Source organism: Osmerus eperlanus, chromosome 16 (genome assembly GCF_963692335.1).
Source record: "Osmerus eperlanus chromosome 16, fOsmEpe2.1, whole genome shotgun sequence".
Classification (NCBI taxonomy): Eukaryota; Metazoa; Chordata; class Actinopteri; order Osmeriformes; family Osmeridae; genus Osmerus; species Osmerus eperlanus.
In genome coordinates, this window is record NC_085033.1 from 7,203,145 (window position 1) to 7,219,776 (window position 16,632).

The 16,632-nt window shown below is 41.4% G+C and overlaps 1 protein-coding gene across 1 annotated transcript; it reads right to left on the minus strand.

Moving 5' to 3' along the window:
• Positions 1-17: 17 nt before the first annotated feature.
• Positions 18-13,347, minus strand: LOC134037002 (double-stranded RNA-specific editase B2-like). The gene is made up of 10 exons (XM_062482265.1): positions 13,088-13,347; positions 7,947-8,033; positions 6,866-7,803; positions 4,762-4,879; positions 3,781-3,949; positions 3,188-3,339; positions 2,865-3,033; positions 2,527-2,708; positions 2,205-2,386; positions 18-1,362 (listed from the first exon to the last, which is right to left on the minus strand). Exons 1-10 carry the CDS (start codon positions 13,188-13,190, stop codon positions 1,192-1,194), a joined length of 2,271 nt encoding a protein of 756 aa, XP_062338249.1. The 5' UTR covers positions 13,191-13,347; the 3' UTR covers positions 18-1,191.
• Positions 13,348-16,632: the final 3,285 nt, after the last annotated feature.

Consider the following 16,632-nt stretch of genomic DNA (forward strand, 5'->3'; position numbering starts at 1 on the left):
AAGAGCACACAGTTGAATACAAATTAGCAAATTTACTTCCTATAACAAAAATATTCATTTAAATCCGACATATCAAAAGTCACTGAAATTGACAAGAGTGTCATGTAACAATGGCTATCTGTCAAAACTACAAGACAAACTATGAGTATCTGTTATTGTCAGCAAAAATATACACAGTCACAAGCCCTTTACTACGGTACAAGCTTTCCCACATTTGCTATACATACAAAGAGATCAAATGAACATCTGAACAAATAATAGAAATACAACAATCTACTAAGTTGAGGAACATAGTTGACCATTCAAGAAGAGAATACCTTTCAAGAGAGTACTATTCTAGTCATATGTGTCACACACAACCTTGTCATATTGTAAGCAGGTGAAATGCATTTGTTGATTCACAAATGGTACCATTCTCCTCTACCAGTAGTTCTAAATTAGTGGGCCACCCTGTCCATATTCCTGTTGTGACCTCTTTGTACCACTAGAGGTCCCTCATTGTCCATTATCCTTTTTACCAAGTCCTGTCTCTTTTGTCTGCTACAATTACACATTTCGTAATGTTCTTTTAGAAATCAAACAAAAACTTTGACATAAAACAGCCCTGTAATAACAGTGACATGTTAAAGCACTTAAAAGAAACACAAAAAGGGAAGTCACAGAAACAATGTAGCATTTAACTTGTAGAAAAAGAAACAGATATGATTTAATCATGAGCTTTACTGCTGAATTTCAGCCATGAGCGCAAACAATGAATTAGCGGTGCTGTTTCAGTGAGAGACAGTTAAGAGCACTAAAAGCTTTTACTTCAGTCCCGCTGATTCATAGTGAGTCATCATAAAGTGTGTGTGAATCAGCAGATTTGAACATTGCACACCTGACTAAAACCGAGAGTTCTCTTTTCTCACAGATAACTAGACTTAATACTTTCCTGTGTTCTCATCTGTGTCAACAACTCAACAGGTGGGACTGAATGACTATTACATGTGGGTAAGATGTAAGACAGGATCATCTTTGGGGCCTTTTGTTAGTTTGGAAAGAAGGGACAGCCATATACTCATCTTATTCTGGACACACAAACTCACATGAAAACTTTCTAATGTCCCTTTCTCTCCTCGCCCTTTCTTGGTCAAACACACAGTCACACCTACAAACACGGACCTACACTCCATCACCGTGGTGTCTGGACACTCACACACTGATCTGGAAGTCCTCCTGGCCTGGTGGTTTCCTAACCCAGGTTCCCAGCCCCGAGTCCTGTAGAGAGAGGACAAACTTCTGCCTGGCTTTCTGATAGGTCTTAGCGGCCATCTTGACTTCCAAGTACGTCTTGTTCTCCACACCAAACTCTCCTCTCTTCAGCTGGAGGGAGGGAGGGAGGTGGGAGACAAACGGCTTGGGTTAATAAAACATGCCACCCAGACAGAATAAAAAGTAATGACCCAGCACAAACTGCAAACTTCAACAGCTGGGCCATCTTCACCAGAAAATTAACTTTCTTCTGCTTTCAGTTTTTTCTTCTCTCATGCTATTCTTTACCTGATATTACACTCACGCACTCACTCACTTTCTCTCTTTCTCTTTCTTCTCCCTTCCTCGCTCATCTCTTTTCCTTTTTTTGTTTTGCCTTTGTTCTGTCTTGCCCCATCCTTTCATGCATCTTCTTTCTCTTGCACTCACCCTCCCTTCCTGCACATTTTTTTTATTAAATACAGCCAGGAATTTTTTTTCCGATGACTGTGTTTACTGTTTACTTTTATACTGAGTGCAGAAGAGAACATAAGCTGCTGGAAAGTATTGAAATGCTTTTAAAAATAATGACGTCTCTACTGACATTTAAATGTTACCATCGCCATTTGGAACCTAGGAATGTGACACATGCATATTTAATTTCACAAAAAGAATAAAACTATATGGCAACCTAAATCTTAAATAAACATCATCCTAATTAGCCTTAGATGGAAATGTTGTACAAGCACACGGATAGATGGATTGCATCGGCTTTGCAAGTCCAATTCAGGGTTTCCATTTAAACAATTGTTTTGTACTTGTCAGGTCACCTTAGCAATGCTTTTTCCACATGTGCATCTTAGAGTGGAATTATGGAAGAGTGGTTTGTACTAATAAATAAAGGCCTCTCCAAAAAATAACCACAGACTGAATTACCTGAATTTTGCCATGCAGTTTCTCATTGATGTACCCACCTGGTAATGTAGTCTCTGCCAACGAGTGAAGAGGGAGTGCTTGCAGAGCCGAGATGGCACCCATGAGTCTTCCTTTCTTCCTGTGGAGCTGCTGACCACCTCCAGCTCTCCATCACCCCAGCTCCAGTTCATACTGGAAGGCAGGGCCTTCCCTGGCTGGCGGCCCTCACTGCTACTGAGGCCTGGGGGGGCACGACAACAGCCTGGAGTTAAGAGCGTGGAGGACACCTATCTACCTCACAACCTGCCCTTAGCTACTACCATGATGACACAAGCTCCTGCAGGACGTGCATGCGAGATGTCTCGGTCGTGTGGTACGTACAGCCCAGGAGCAGGTGGGTGCGTCTGTAGGGGCAAGGCAGGTGGGTGACATGGCCGAGCCGCCGCACCATGGCCCTGCCCAGGTGACCAGTGTGACACAGACTGCCCACCGTCAGGCTGTGGAGGTACACCGGCTCCACAAAGTGAGACACGAGGGAACCCTGAAGACCTAGAACGTTCCACCTATAGAAACAAGGTGAACGGATGTACTGGAATGATAAATGCCAGTAAAAGGGACAAAACACATAGGGATAGATAACGATTGAAATAGATAGTGTCACATGCATAAATACATTTCCACGGTAGGGAGTATGCATATTGCATCCATGTCGAGCTTACCTGGCCATTTTGTCAGTGCAGGACATGGTAACAAGAGTTTGGTCCACCAGTGCGTTGTCCCATCTCTGATTGGGCCGCCTCACACTTACAGGAAGTGTGCCCTCGCCCACCTCCATCTTCATCCTGAGATGGCAGTGGAAGTTCCTTACCAATCGGTGGCTGCAGGGTTCTACAGAGCAGGACGCAATCATGACAAGACGATGAGACTGCGCTCATACGAGCACATGCTTATCGAAAAAACCACAATGGAACTTGAAGAGGCCCCGAGGCATTACAGCGTACAGCACGGTGTGTACCGGTGGACTGTTGGACGGGTTTCTTACGGGTAGCCGTGAGCTCGTAGGGGCAGTTGAGGCGAGCGTCTCCGCAGGGGGATGAGCTGACGTACATGTGGAAGAGGACGCCGTCTCTCAGGCGGTACCCAGGGCCAGGGCCTCGGATGAAGACGGACGCCTCCATGTCGTCTCTCCTTTCACTTCACGGACAAGGACAGAAGAACATGTTTCAAGTGTCCTTTCGGGTTATTCTGAAGCATTCATGTGAGGAAAAAGGGGGTTGTCAGCAAAAGCATGTCACTTGAGGACTTGGTCAATGGGTCTAATTAGTAAGTGATAACGAATTGTTCTCTGTATCACTGAAAGTATCTGTGAAAGGACCAGATTATAGTTTTTCATACTTTTGATTGAACACATCCAGTAGAATAATCCCTTTTCCTTGACGAAACAACTGTTAACAACTGTTAATGCATATTGTCCATTCTGTCTGTAATCTTAGATCTCCTAGGAAATCAGCTCAGTGTATGTTTACAGGTTAGGCTCAGTTATGTGGGGGATCTGTGAAGCCCTCTGTGACATTGCTTGTGAGAAGTGCTGGACGAATACAATTTGGTTTGATTTAATTAGACGTGCAATCTTACCCCAGGAGAAGTTCCAGTTGAGAGTAGAGGAAGCGAACAAAGGCTCGCCGGGTAATAACCTCAGCATGGGCATCCCAGACAGCCAGTCCCTGGTCACTGCTGTTCCCGCTACTTAAACATTTAGTCCCTGTCCCCAAGGCCACAACTTGGGCTTGTCTCCAATCAAAACCTGAGGGAGACCATGGCAAAAATTACTGTTCAAGTATAGGGATAGGGTTAGGGAGTCGGGCTAGTAATCTGAAGGTTACCGGTTCGATTCCCGACTCTGCCAAATGACGTTGTGTCCTTGGGCAAGGCACTTCACCCTACTTGCCTCGGGGAGATTGTCCCTGTACTTACTGTAAGTCGCTCTGGATAAGAGCGTCTGCTAAATGACTAAATGTAAATGTAAATGTATATATATCCAAAGCTGATTGCATTATATGTATGATGTGATGTTCAGCAGCTTGAGACCTCAGCTTGAATTAAACTACACACTACAAGGTACACGTTTATGCATGCAATATATATGTACAGTACTGTACAAATACTATTTGACATTGCACTACACCACAACTCCATGAAGTCAGACCAAAGTGACGTACAGGGTATCTAAACTTCCTCGCACCTCACTCAGAATCCACATTTTAATTAAACTATCACTGCAATGTTCCGAGACACTAAGTAATAGTCTATAAATAATAAATTAAACTAACGTTATGAAAAACCAACACGATACACCAATCTTGTATTGTTGTTGTGTTCCGATCTCATGAAATATTTGTGAACCTGTAATGAATGTCTGCCTGCATCCATAGAAGGGTATAAAGTGTAGTATTATCTAGATTATTCCTCATGCAATTGTTTACTTTGTGGTCATGTTCTTGAACTGGTTCAACCAACTTCTGGTGGTGGAATTAACAAGTTTTAGGGTGTCAAATCAAAACCACTGGCTCAATTTAGAACTGGACCTGTTAAATATTTTACAGAAATATATCTTACCTCTGGTCATCACGATTCCTGCCAGAACTTTGTGATGGGTGTGCGAGGTTGAGGAGCACCTGTCAGACAGCTCATAGTATTTCTCTCTCACCATGTGGAATACTTGCTCTGCAAAGCACTGTCATAAAAACAGAACATCTCAACAGGTAACTTTTCAATTACCAAGAGTAACAGTTCTATGTGCTCATGTACTCAGTTCCATTGTAACATATAGTTATAGACCTGGAAACAGAATGAAGCCACAAAACGTTCTCTGAATAGAATACTGGAATAGAATATTTTTGTTCTGTTTCTGTTATTTATCAGTCTGTAGATGTATGTGTCTCTCCTCTATGTGTCCTGTTCTGTCCTGTCTCAATCCAAAATAACTAGAAAATAGTTCTGCATCTACAGGTAGCTGTGGACCTGCCCCATTTTGTCCGAGGGAGTCATCTCTCTAGACAATGCATATAGACTTGCCACATCATTTTGTGACAGCTCTCTCATTGATTTTGTCAGCTCCTCTCCGTCAGCTCAACCATCGAGTGACGCCTGAAATATTTTCCCTGTCAGCTCACTGTAGCTCCCAGTACAATTCATGTGATTTCCCTTGGAAACCTCTACCCAATTGAGCATTATATATTGTTTTTATGATGAGAAACAGGAGAATAGGTTGACAACATACTACTAACAAAGTTACAAATACAAAACTCAATGATGACTAAAGTTACCAGTCCAATACAAGTCTGGATATCTAATATATTTGATTATATATTAAATGATACACATCTTGAGTTTCTGAAAAATTGTGTAATCTAGACAACCATGCCACAAGGTCATGTGTAATGAGAGTGTTAAACAATTAGCGGTTATGTTAATATGCTCTTCACACCTCCTCACCTCTCCACTTCAATCTCCTTGAGTTGAGACTCCTCCTTCATCACTAATGTGTGCTAATAATGTTCATTAGTGCATCCTGCTGCCTGACAGACTGTTCAATGAGGAGGAGGATTCTAAGTTCTCCGGAGGGAGGAAAAAAATGTATTTCATTCAGACCTACCAAAACCAACCAATACTTTTTTGAAAATATCGATGATGTTGTCCAAAATAGATCTGAAAATCTGAAACCACATTGGACATTTTGGACTAATGATATCTCCGTTCCTGACACAAATTGTGACAACCCTCTTTGACTTTCTTAACCATAAGATCCAACTTACGGCCAGCATAAAATGTCCCAAAACACTCCATACAACTCCATAGCAAAACGGTGTGCAGTGTTTCCCCTAGGTTTACAGCTTTGGGGGGGTGGGGGGGGGGAGACATGGTCTCCCGACCATGTACAGACATAAATGACATGCCGTCGTGTAAATAAGATAAAACACATAAGGCCATTTAGTTTGTTTAATAAAAGAGGAAGCTATAGAGCTGTTTTATAGGAAAGGTAACCTTGAATTACTTATTTTGTGATCTGGCGATTTATTTTTATTTACTTGACCTTCCAGGGGGGGCGGGGGGTGCCATTGGGGGGCGGGGCGCCCCCCTAATATAATGGTGGGGGAAACACTGGTGTGACAGGGAACGCTGAGTAGAACAGAGTCCACTGGGGCAGTGATATAACTCTCTTTAAGCTAAACTTCTGAGACAGATCTCCGAGGACACGATAGCAAGGATGACAAAGGGAGAGTTCCAGCAAGGCCAGGGAGACGAGAGTACTGTTTAGCTGTTGCGCTTGGGCATGCGGGACAGTATTCAGCCCTCAAGCTCTCGGACATGGTCGCTATTCTGATATAACACACTTCATTGGCTGACAGTCCGAGCAGCTCAAACACATTCACGGATGCCATTTCAAACATACAGAATGTAGCCACGGTGGGCAGGAAAACTCAACGAGGCTCAGGACAATTAGGTGTGTTTCAGATGAGTCATTTAACAGCAACACGGGCTCGTGATTTGCAGAATGCCTAAGTGTGTTTTGAAAGTTGAGATAGACGTTTTCCAATGCGCTTCTGTCTCCCATGTATCTGATTGCTACGGCAAACCAAAGCAATGGTTCGAAATGATGTACTGCTATAAAACATTTGAAGAAAAAATTCTGCATTGAATTCAAAGAAAGGATACTCACCTGAGGTAGCTGACTGCTCTTCGTCCCATAGGCAGCCTGACCGAAGGAGTTTCTGCACCGCCCCAGGCTGACATTAAACAGCTGTTGCAAGGCTGCTTCTGCTGCCTGGGCCCTGGCCTGCTTCTTACTGCGCCCACATCCTTCAAACACCCTCCCCCTCACTCTCACAGCCATCACAAAACTCCTAATAGGCCTTCCCTGCACTCTCTCTGTAAGGCAGACATACCTCAACCCTGGATGCAGGTCATTTAATATAGCCACTGGACTCAGTTGCCCCATGATGGTAGAGCCAAAGCTTTGCCTTTTTGGGTCCGCTGAGGCCATTAAATCCAGAGAGAAACACATTAGTCTTCCATGGTCATACACTGTAGAAACTGATTCTTTTACACCTGTCGTGCAATAGTCCTTTTGTGTGGATGGATCAAACTCCTGGAAAAGGGTACTGGCTACTTCCGCAAGGTCGGAGGTGAAGTCTGAAGTGGTGTTGGTGAGGTTGCCCATGGTCAAATGAGCCTGGGTGGCGTTGGGGAACTGAATGAAGGAGCGAAGGGCCAGCTCTGCCGCCCTCATCTTAGCCTGCTTTTTGGTTGGTCCTCGCCCCTCGAACCTCAGGCTATTGACCTCAACACTTATGGCAAACACAGGTGCATGCACTGGTCCTGTTTGGGATACTATCTCATACTGAAGACCTGGTTGAAGCTCATTTAGCTGCACCAGGGCATTCTTCTGACTAACTGACCAGGCTGTTCGCTTAGAGGTCAGTTGGAGTTGGTAGAGGTGCCTGTCTTTGCCCTCCACCAAAGGCTGCTTTCTCTTCAGACCTCGTGTCCCGGCTCTCTGGAAGGCTTTGTGTATGGTTGTTGTTTGTTTTGATGGTGTGGAACGCTCAGTGTGGTTTCTGCTATCCCGATTTTCCTTTACCTCCAAGCTGCTGGAACCTGATAACCAGATGAGAGGGGAAATCATCACTGTTAGATGACTCTCTGTGTACATTGACACGTTTCATGACATCATGGATGGAATAGTTTTGCTTGAAATCATGAGAATTGCAGATAAAGAAACACACAAACAGATTCATTACTTGAATTGTCCCCATCTTCTGTTGATGGTCTCCAAGGTTCACTTTCCCTCTTCAGATCTACAAAGGATGATACCATGCTGACTCCTTCTGAAACAGAAGACAATGCAGAACAGAACCGAGGGTAAAGATCCATCAGATATCTAATTGATATTATTGTAACTACTGGATTTACATAGCAAATTAAGTCAGTTTTTGGGTTCAACAAACAGTGTTTCAACAAACAAAATTAAGAAAATGAGTTAATTTATGGAGTTTATGGTTACATAATGTTGCAAAACAATGAAATATGCATTGTATAAAAAGTTTCTCAAATCGTCACATTTAGTTATTATGCCCCTATCATATGTAGAATCAATTATTCTCTACCCTTTATATTCTTACTGTAGATCGAATTGTCACCAGTTATACTGTAGTTCACTGTCGCTCACCACTGGAAACAGGAAAACACTTATGTAAAGGTTGTCCATTATTAATGACGGGGTTTACCCTTGTGGTCCCAGGTTGACATGACCAGATTACCGGCGTACACCACAAAAGTTTGCTCTTGGTTTTGGTTTTGATGTATCTACTGTTGCAGCACTGTGCATATGCATGCAAGCAAGCATGCATGTGTGTGTGTGTGTGTGTGTGTACAGTGTCTGTGGATGTGTGTGTTTTATTAGTGGGTGGATGCATGTGTGTGTATGTGAGTGGAGGGGATGAATTTGACAATGGTGTTTAGCCTAGTAAATGTGTAGTGTAGAGTGTATTCCATGAACTGTAGCATGATCCCCATTAGCATGCATTCCTTAGCTTTAGTTCGGATTAATCAGGACACAGCCTCACAGGAAACTACAGCTTAATCACTTGTTTCCAGAGTACAGTTTGAGCCACCTGTACTTGTACACCATGTCTAAGTCTAATGCTCATAAGAAAAGAAACTAAAACACAGATAGATGCACAACATTTGCTTTTACATTTTACATTTAGTCATTTAGCAGACGCTCTTATCCAGAGCAACTTACAGTAAGTACAGGGACATTCCCCCGAGGCAAGTAGGGTGAAGTGCCTTGCCCAAGGACACAACGTCAGTTGGCATGACCGGGAATCGAACTGGCAACCTTCGGATTACGCTCAGCCACCTGACTCCCCAAGCTTTTGGCTTTACATAACATGAAATGTGTCAGCTATATTGCTATACATTTTTAAGTTTACAGATGTGGCTATTACTTACAGTTTGTGGGAACACCCACTCATCATGTATGTACGGTAGTGAGTAGTGTGCTGTATCTTTCCTGTATTTTTCACGCTCTGCATAATCAACATGTAAAGCCAATGACAGTATGAAGCCACACTGGCTGCTGAATGACCTGACTATTTCAAATGATACTGTTATCCACCCCACTGCCCCTTCCACCGAGATATCAATGGTTCATAAACAGATCATCTCAAATACAAATCCCGTACCGTCAACGTTGATGGAAAGTAGAAATGGAATCTCCTATCACTTTCTCATATCATCTTCCACAGTCACTGTTTATCAAGCCCCAGACGAAACGTTCTTTCATCCGCTCATTGTTAATGAACCATATTTAATAGAATAATGAAATTAGGCATGGCAGAGGAAAGTGAAAAACACACGCGTCCAGTGTATGTGGCCTGACAGCCATGGATAATCTCATTTGCTGGAGCATAATTAATGGAAAGTGGTTTCATTTACTCTTAATGCATACTGTCTTTTCTCAAGGGCAAGCAAACAGTCAACTTATTAGATAGATTGTACAGTATACTGAAGCAGACTGTATTAATGTCCTGTTATTATTATTTATAATATTGGCTGGTCAATGTCAGTAATAAGGGGTTTGACACTCGAGCAATGATGATGATAAATTGCGGTTTACATAAACATCTTCAAGAGTAAGGATGGCTACTTTGGGTTCATATGTGCGATCTGTATGTCCAACCACCAGTGTGTTTGCTGAAAGCTGTTTTGTGACTCAGTGGATAGTTGACAATGATTTCTGCCAGACCCTGATTGGAGGGTTTAGCTGGTCAGTTAAGGAAGTACCCCTTGGACGTCTCTCTTCCAGAGGATATGTAAACACTGTCTTCCCTCACATAGTCAACTATTTAGTTACATTAAACTGAGATAGATGGGATTCCTGTACTGTTTCTGTACAAACTACTGTATCATTAGAATCCTGTACTATCAATCCGTATTTGTGTAAACAAGTTGGCAGACGTAAATTGTAACTTTCCCATATGGTGGCTTACGTGCTGCCACTGTAATTATCATCAAGCAAATGATACAAAGAAACTGCATCCTAGCATCCCAGCATCAGGGTCATGATAATAGCCCCCTTCAGCAAATTACACAGAGAGGGGGATCGTCTGAACGTGTGAGGCAGATTTGAGAGAAACTCTGGGAACATCATTATCCTGTCTACTTTAGGCAGTAAAACAATAAAGCGGTCTTACATTACTGTATACAATGACACACAGTACAGTAACTGTGCTATTCAAATAAAGCAAACCAATGACAATCTAATTAGAAGAAATATGATATGGTAAATTCACTCAAAATTCCACTTGAAATAGAAAGTGCTGAAGGATGGGCTTTCTATGCCAGGGACATTCTGTAGTTTACTAGTTCTGCTTCTTCATGCATGCTGAACTGTGGAGTTCATACACAACACATCAACCATCATCAAGAAGGACTACATCTTTCCCACAAGTTCAAATTTGTCAGCTTGTGTTCCACACATGCATGGCATTTCCACAATTCCACCCGTTTAGAGGCTCAAATAAGTGTTTCTCACACATAATGGCAACAAATTGCTTATCATTTGTCTTCACTTGAATATACCAGCTCAGCATGGAGAGGAGGAGCTGGGAGGAGATGAAATGAGGCGAGAAATAAGCCAATGGAAGTCTTGAGGAGGAACAAGGATTTATCGGGGTAGACATAAAAACAGTGTTGGAAGAAAGATATGAACGAGTAAAAAGGTAACCCAATAATGTCAAATGGGGTTTTATTCAATTAACTTGTAACAGTTAAAATACATACTGCATAGTAGAAAAATACACTGTAGAGGGTGACAGTTTTTAAGATTAAGAGAGACAATACGGTATGAATAGTTAAAGTATCAGTAGTGAATTATTTAAATTCCTAGTTGACTTATTGTAACTCAATTCTGTCCGTGCTGAGGAGAACAGGTCAGGATCAGTGTTTAACCTGATGTCGGGAGATACTGTGGCTAAGTGAATGCTAGTCAAGCACTCGGCCTGTCTCGGTCATCTGAAGCCTCATATTGACAGTCAGGCCACACACACACTTTCCTTTGTGCAGGAAAGAAAAGAAGGAGCTTCCCTCTTGTCTCATTCACTTGTTTGACTTCGGGAAGAAAAAATCCTAATTCGACATGCCTGCTTACGGAAGAGCCTCCCTCTGTGGCTTGCACTATCCTGAGTTTGGTGAACTGACATTACACAACAGATACTTGTTCTTTAGCTTTCCTTAGGAAGGTTAATTACCTACAACTTACGGTTCGTAGCTCAACTTGGAACGTTTTTCTTTAAAGAGGAACGTCTGTGTTTCATGTGATACTCAGTCTTCTTCTAAAAAATGGAGGGAGATCTATTGACAAGAGAACAATGGCATCCTATGGACAGTTTTGGACATCCTGTTCTGTCAGGTTGTATGTGCTGTGACAATTGTCCCACCGAAAAGCCATAGGAAAGCAATTTTGAAAGTGCCAATGTGAATGCAAATGATTAAATTACCTTTGCTCTACAAGAGTGTGATTATGAAAATTGAATCGAATATTCACAGTGGGGCTAAAAACAACACATTTGGGTTGACAACAACAGATGATGGAAATTAGTAAACAGCAGCTGCTGTTCCATCATTGTAATCTTGTTGGGATTAGGGACAGTATTTGTGTAATAATTTAAAATTGTATTTACAGTTACAATAATAGTTGGATGTTTAATTATTCTTCTGAAACCACTGTCAATTTGGCAATGGTTAATTAATATGTACTTCAGAGACTTTACCTCTCTATAATATACCACAAAAGAAAATAATGACATAATTAAACAAATAAAAAAATTAAAAAATATTTAATAAGAGGTAGACACTTCCAGAGCCCCACTTAGTCTCCTGCTGGTTCTCTCTCCACTAACAGTATGACATTCAGAAACGACACATGGCGCTCCAATCAACATGCCAATACAAAACAAGTAGCCTTCTTGTCAACTCATTCTGAAGAGGAACCCCAGAAGGAGGTCAATGATGATGCCAACAGAATGCTGGGAGATGCAGGTCATCACAATATTGCATCCCATTAAAAATGGTTGTTCCTTCAGTCAATTCCACCATCTTACCTCCCCATTAAACAAAAATGACCATTAGGTCACAAATGTAATGGAAAAGGCTTAGGCACTTTGAATGAGCATAGGACTTAATACAACCCCCTTTCATGAAATAATCTGCAGCATTTGCTCAGGATTAGTATGACAGGAACAATGACAATGTAATCCTAAAATGTCAACCTGTTGCCTCAAAGACAATAATAATTATCATGAAAGCTTTCATGATGAAGAGAACTCTTAAATATCAGGGGTAGGGGGTTATCAAAGCCAGCAAATAATGGGTGACATTGTGGAGGACAAGTGGTTGATTGGAGTAATACTAGTCCTTATAAAGGATTTAATTTAGTTCTAGAACCCGAGTTTAAGGTTTAGGCATGGCATGAAAAGTCAACATATTGTTCAAAAACAACATACTGTTCACAAATACACAACAGTGTTTGATAAGAGCTGCCAGAGCATAACGTGTTCTGTATCATACTGTTATAATCTACCGTAATAATTGGATAAACAATCGGATACATCTAGATTTAATAGTAATAATAATAACGATAAAAGTAAATAATAATATTTTTTGGGTTGTGTAGGAAATTGATGTTTTACAAGAAGGGTTTTACACGTTGTTGTTTTTAGATAAGGGTAGGCATACCAGTATATTGGTACACAGTACACATGGTTTACAGGTAGCCTACATGAACAACCTTGAAACTAATTTGTTCAGTGAGTAAAACAGTTTAGACTTATCAATGTAGCACATTATCTCGACATTGGCACCGGTTTCGGTAACTAACCTTTCCTAATACACCTTCTCCTTCGTCTCCTTTTGAACTTGCTCTTTAGACCACAGTCTGAAGTTTTCTCAGGTTGGCTATTGTTTTGAAGGTCCACAGACATCGTTGAGACTCCGTTATAAACGCCTGTTGCCTTCACGGTGTTCTTTTGTTTTCTTTTTAATGGATACTAATGAACTGTAGAGTGGACGTTTCCCTGAGAACATTCGCTATTTTGGAGGAGTGCAGTCGAGAAAAGAAGGATGTTCGTGCATGATCCAAGTCCCCCACCAAAGTGCTTTGATTCCCCCTCCGTGAACAGTTTTTGTAGGGTGACGTCAAAACTCAAAGGAAAAAACTCCCAGCTCAACATGAATTTGCTTTAAAAGTATGCATGCTTCCCGTGAACGTGCTCGTGCTTTTCTGCCATCGCATGTAGGCTATTAGGTTTGTGACCAATTTTAAACTTTTCCCACGGCTGGCGCACACATGCACTTAACATTCAGCACCATGGACAGCGCATATCCTGTCAAAGATTTCCAGGTAGCTGTACCAGAGTAGCTTGCAACCAAATATAAGAGGTTAATCAATTGATATTACCTTACAAGCCTAGCTATTGACGTGTCCACCTGTACCATGAACCTTGGTAACTGTGATATGCTGTAGATAGAACAGCCAGCTCCAAGAATATTCTACCACATCATGTATAAGAGCCCAATGTTTATTGAAACTAAGTTGACTCAGTCTGGCTTACACCATCCTACTCCTTGAAATGATGTCTAGTAGAGGTGGTTTGGAGACTGGGGTTCACCTCTAGCCTTACACAACTGAACAAGGAAACGGAAAGAAGGCTTTGGATGAAACTCACAGCTGGGAGATAAAGATGAAGTAGACAACAGATTGAGCACAGAAGGCAGACTGGACTGAGTGTGTAGGACTGGGTTAGGGTTAGGTCCAAACCATAAAAACTACAAGATACCTGTCTGCTCACCAAATAAAATGGATTGATCTGCTTTACATAATCCACTCCTACCATTTCCACTCACTATTTTCAATTGATGTCAAGGATTTAATCCCTGCCAATCACACTCCTCATTATAATAATGAATGACACTCCAATCAAGATTGGAAGTGTATTTGTACATTTCACTGTACCAATGAGTGCAAAATCCAGATTGCCTTTTTTCCAGAGGAAATTCTGTTCATGCTTATTGTTTGTTTGTTCTCCCCCTCCATTTCGTTTTTCATCAAGGGATTAACAGCTCCTGTAGCTTTACCTATTTCCTTATCTTTGCCTGAAGCTCCCCTGTGTTTGGGGAACGGGTCCAGACCCCCCGGGACCACATATCTCAGATAACATGTCAACTTACTGCCTCTAGCGATCTGTGTGCTCTTGTCTTTACCTGTAGCTCCTCTCTCTGCACTATCTCTTACCCTCTGTCAAATACATCCCATTCTGTTTTAGTGTGTCCATCATGTCCATCCCAAACTAGGGATTTCATGCTATGTTCCAGATTACTTGCATGACAGGGGCTGAGAGAAGAGGTGCGATGACGAAAACCAATTTCCTTGGTGTTTTGATGTGGATTTAGGTTTCCCATTGCCTTAAGGATTACTGTGCTGTTAAAGCAATGACGTGCTTCCAAGATCCTCCATATTTGAAGAGTGATGCTTGAGATAGCTTAAAGATTGTATTAAGAGTTCAGGTATGACTTATTAGGTATTGCAGAGGATTACAGACAACAAAATAGGAGACGTTTTCTTTTTCCATTCACTTCAAGAAAGGTTTCCCAACAATCTTCCCATATTTGGTATTTCTGGGGATAGTGTAGGGTATTGTTAATTCTGTGTTCATTCCACTCCCAGTCTGAACTGTCAATTTAGGGCCAGTGGAGGGTCTCATAGCCATGGCAGTACAGAAACAAACACACATGACTGCTTTAGGAAACAGCATCTGTAGTGTCAGATCAGATCAGCTAAGGCTTGAGTGAAGTGTAAAATCTTGAGATTAGATATTCAAACTCCCCTCCATAGAGCCTACACAATCTGACACAGTCGCATTACCTTGCACTGGCCCAGGAGGAAGGCCTCATTGTGTCTCATACAGAACTAATAACACACGCTTCGAGGCAGTGGCAGTGGTACAGTGTTAGGGCAATAAGATGTTTTTTAAAATGAGCCCAACACGGCAGCATATAGGATACAGCACAGCTCACATTTGTTGTCCCAGGGGCAAATATTCTGGAATAGATTTGATAGATTTGATTTGTGGTAATGTGTCTTCACCCCAAGCTATGTGGAATGTTACCCCTTAAAGAGTGTGTTTGTGTTTTACAATGGGATTTTATGCATAGCATTAGTTTAAATGTTTGTTTTTTTGTTGTTGCAAGAAATTATTCATGAATAGGCACTGATAAGCCCAAACATTTTGACCACCTGCTTAATGTAATGTTGGTCAAAATATCCTCGACCCACTGATGTATGGACTCTGCAAGACCCCTGAAGGTGTCCTGTGATATCAGGCAACGAAACATTAGCAGAAGATCCTTCATGTCTGGTATGTTGTGAGGCAGAGGCGCCGTGGGTCAAAATGCCCATAAGACATGACATCAAGATAACTATTCTGATAATCTCTGATTAGAAATAGTATTATCACCAATGGGTTAAACTCCATGCAGAGATGTTCAAATATTCACTTGTATTTTGTATTCAGTTCAACAGGGACTCAGTTGTAAACAGTCCAAGCAGTCAAGACAAAGATGGAGTCAATGCTATGATGCTGATTCCCAGTTTCACTTGTCATCTACACAGTCTAACCTTTGGACCAGAAAGGGTGTGTTTGTTTTTATTGTTCTTTGTACCACAAGTGAGTGGCGCTAATCTCGTCACGCCTGATGAAGAACTTCATACTGGGAGGTTTCTTTATGATGTAAAATAAAGATGATATTATGATTAGCTTGATTGGATTTCATGAATATTTGAAAGGTGTACCAAATTGCTAATTAAATATTTACTGGCAAGTCCAATTATTGCTTTATGGGTATCATCACATCTCAGACTTGGTACTATAACTTAATCTTAGTCCTTTTACCCAACTGATTCAGCAATGTCTGTGAAGCTATGTGGCAACACTTTACATTAAGATTACATTAGGTTTTGTTAATTACCATGTAACTACATGGTAATACATATAGTAAAAGCATTGTATGTACATAGGAATTGCTATGTTATTGAACTGTAATAGCGTGTTAGTGGCATAGGTCATTACAAAAGTATGAGAAGGCACAGTCTGCGGGAGGGATGCAAGGCGTAAGTGAATGTTTTAAAAGGGCTATTAACGTTTGTTTAGACAGAGAAATACCTGTTAACATCCACTTACCCTTGGAAAGCCCAAACTCCCTCAGTCCCACTCACGTAATAACTCATCACTAAACCGTAATGAAACTACACAGCAGTTCCCATGCATCCACAATGTGCATCCACAATGTTGTAACTATAGGTATTGCTATGTAGTATAATAGATTATTAAGACTGAGACAATAAATGTGTGATCATAACTTATTCAT

Coding starts and splice junctions, on each gene's coding strand:
- LOC134037002 (XM_062482265.1), bottom strand. CDS start 13,190: ATGTCTGTGGACCTTCAAAACAATAGCCAACCTGAGAAAACTTCAGAC. Junction 7,804..7,946: donor AGAAGATGGGGACAATTCAA/GTAATGAATCTG, acceptor TCTGGTTATCAG/GTTCCAGCAGCTTGGAGGTA. Junction 1,363..2,204: donor GGCAGAGACTACATTACCAG/GTGGGTACATCA, acceptor CCCTCCCTCCAG/CTGAAGAGAGGAGAGTTTGG.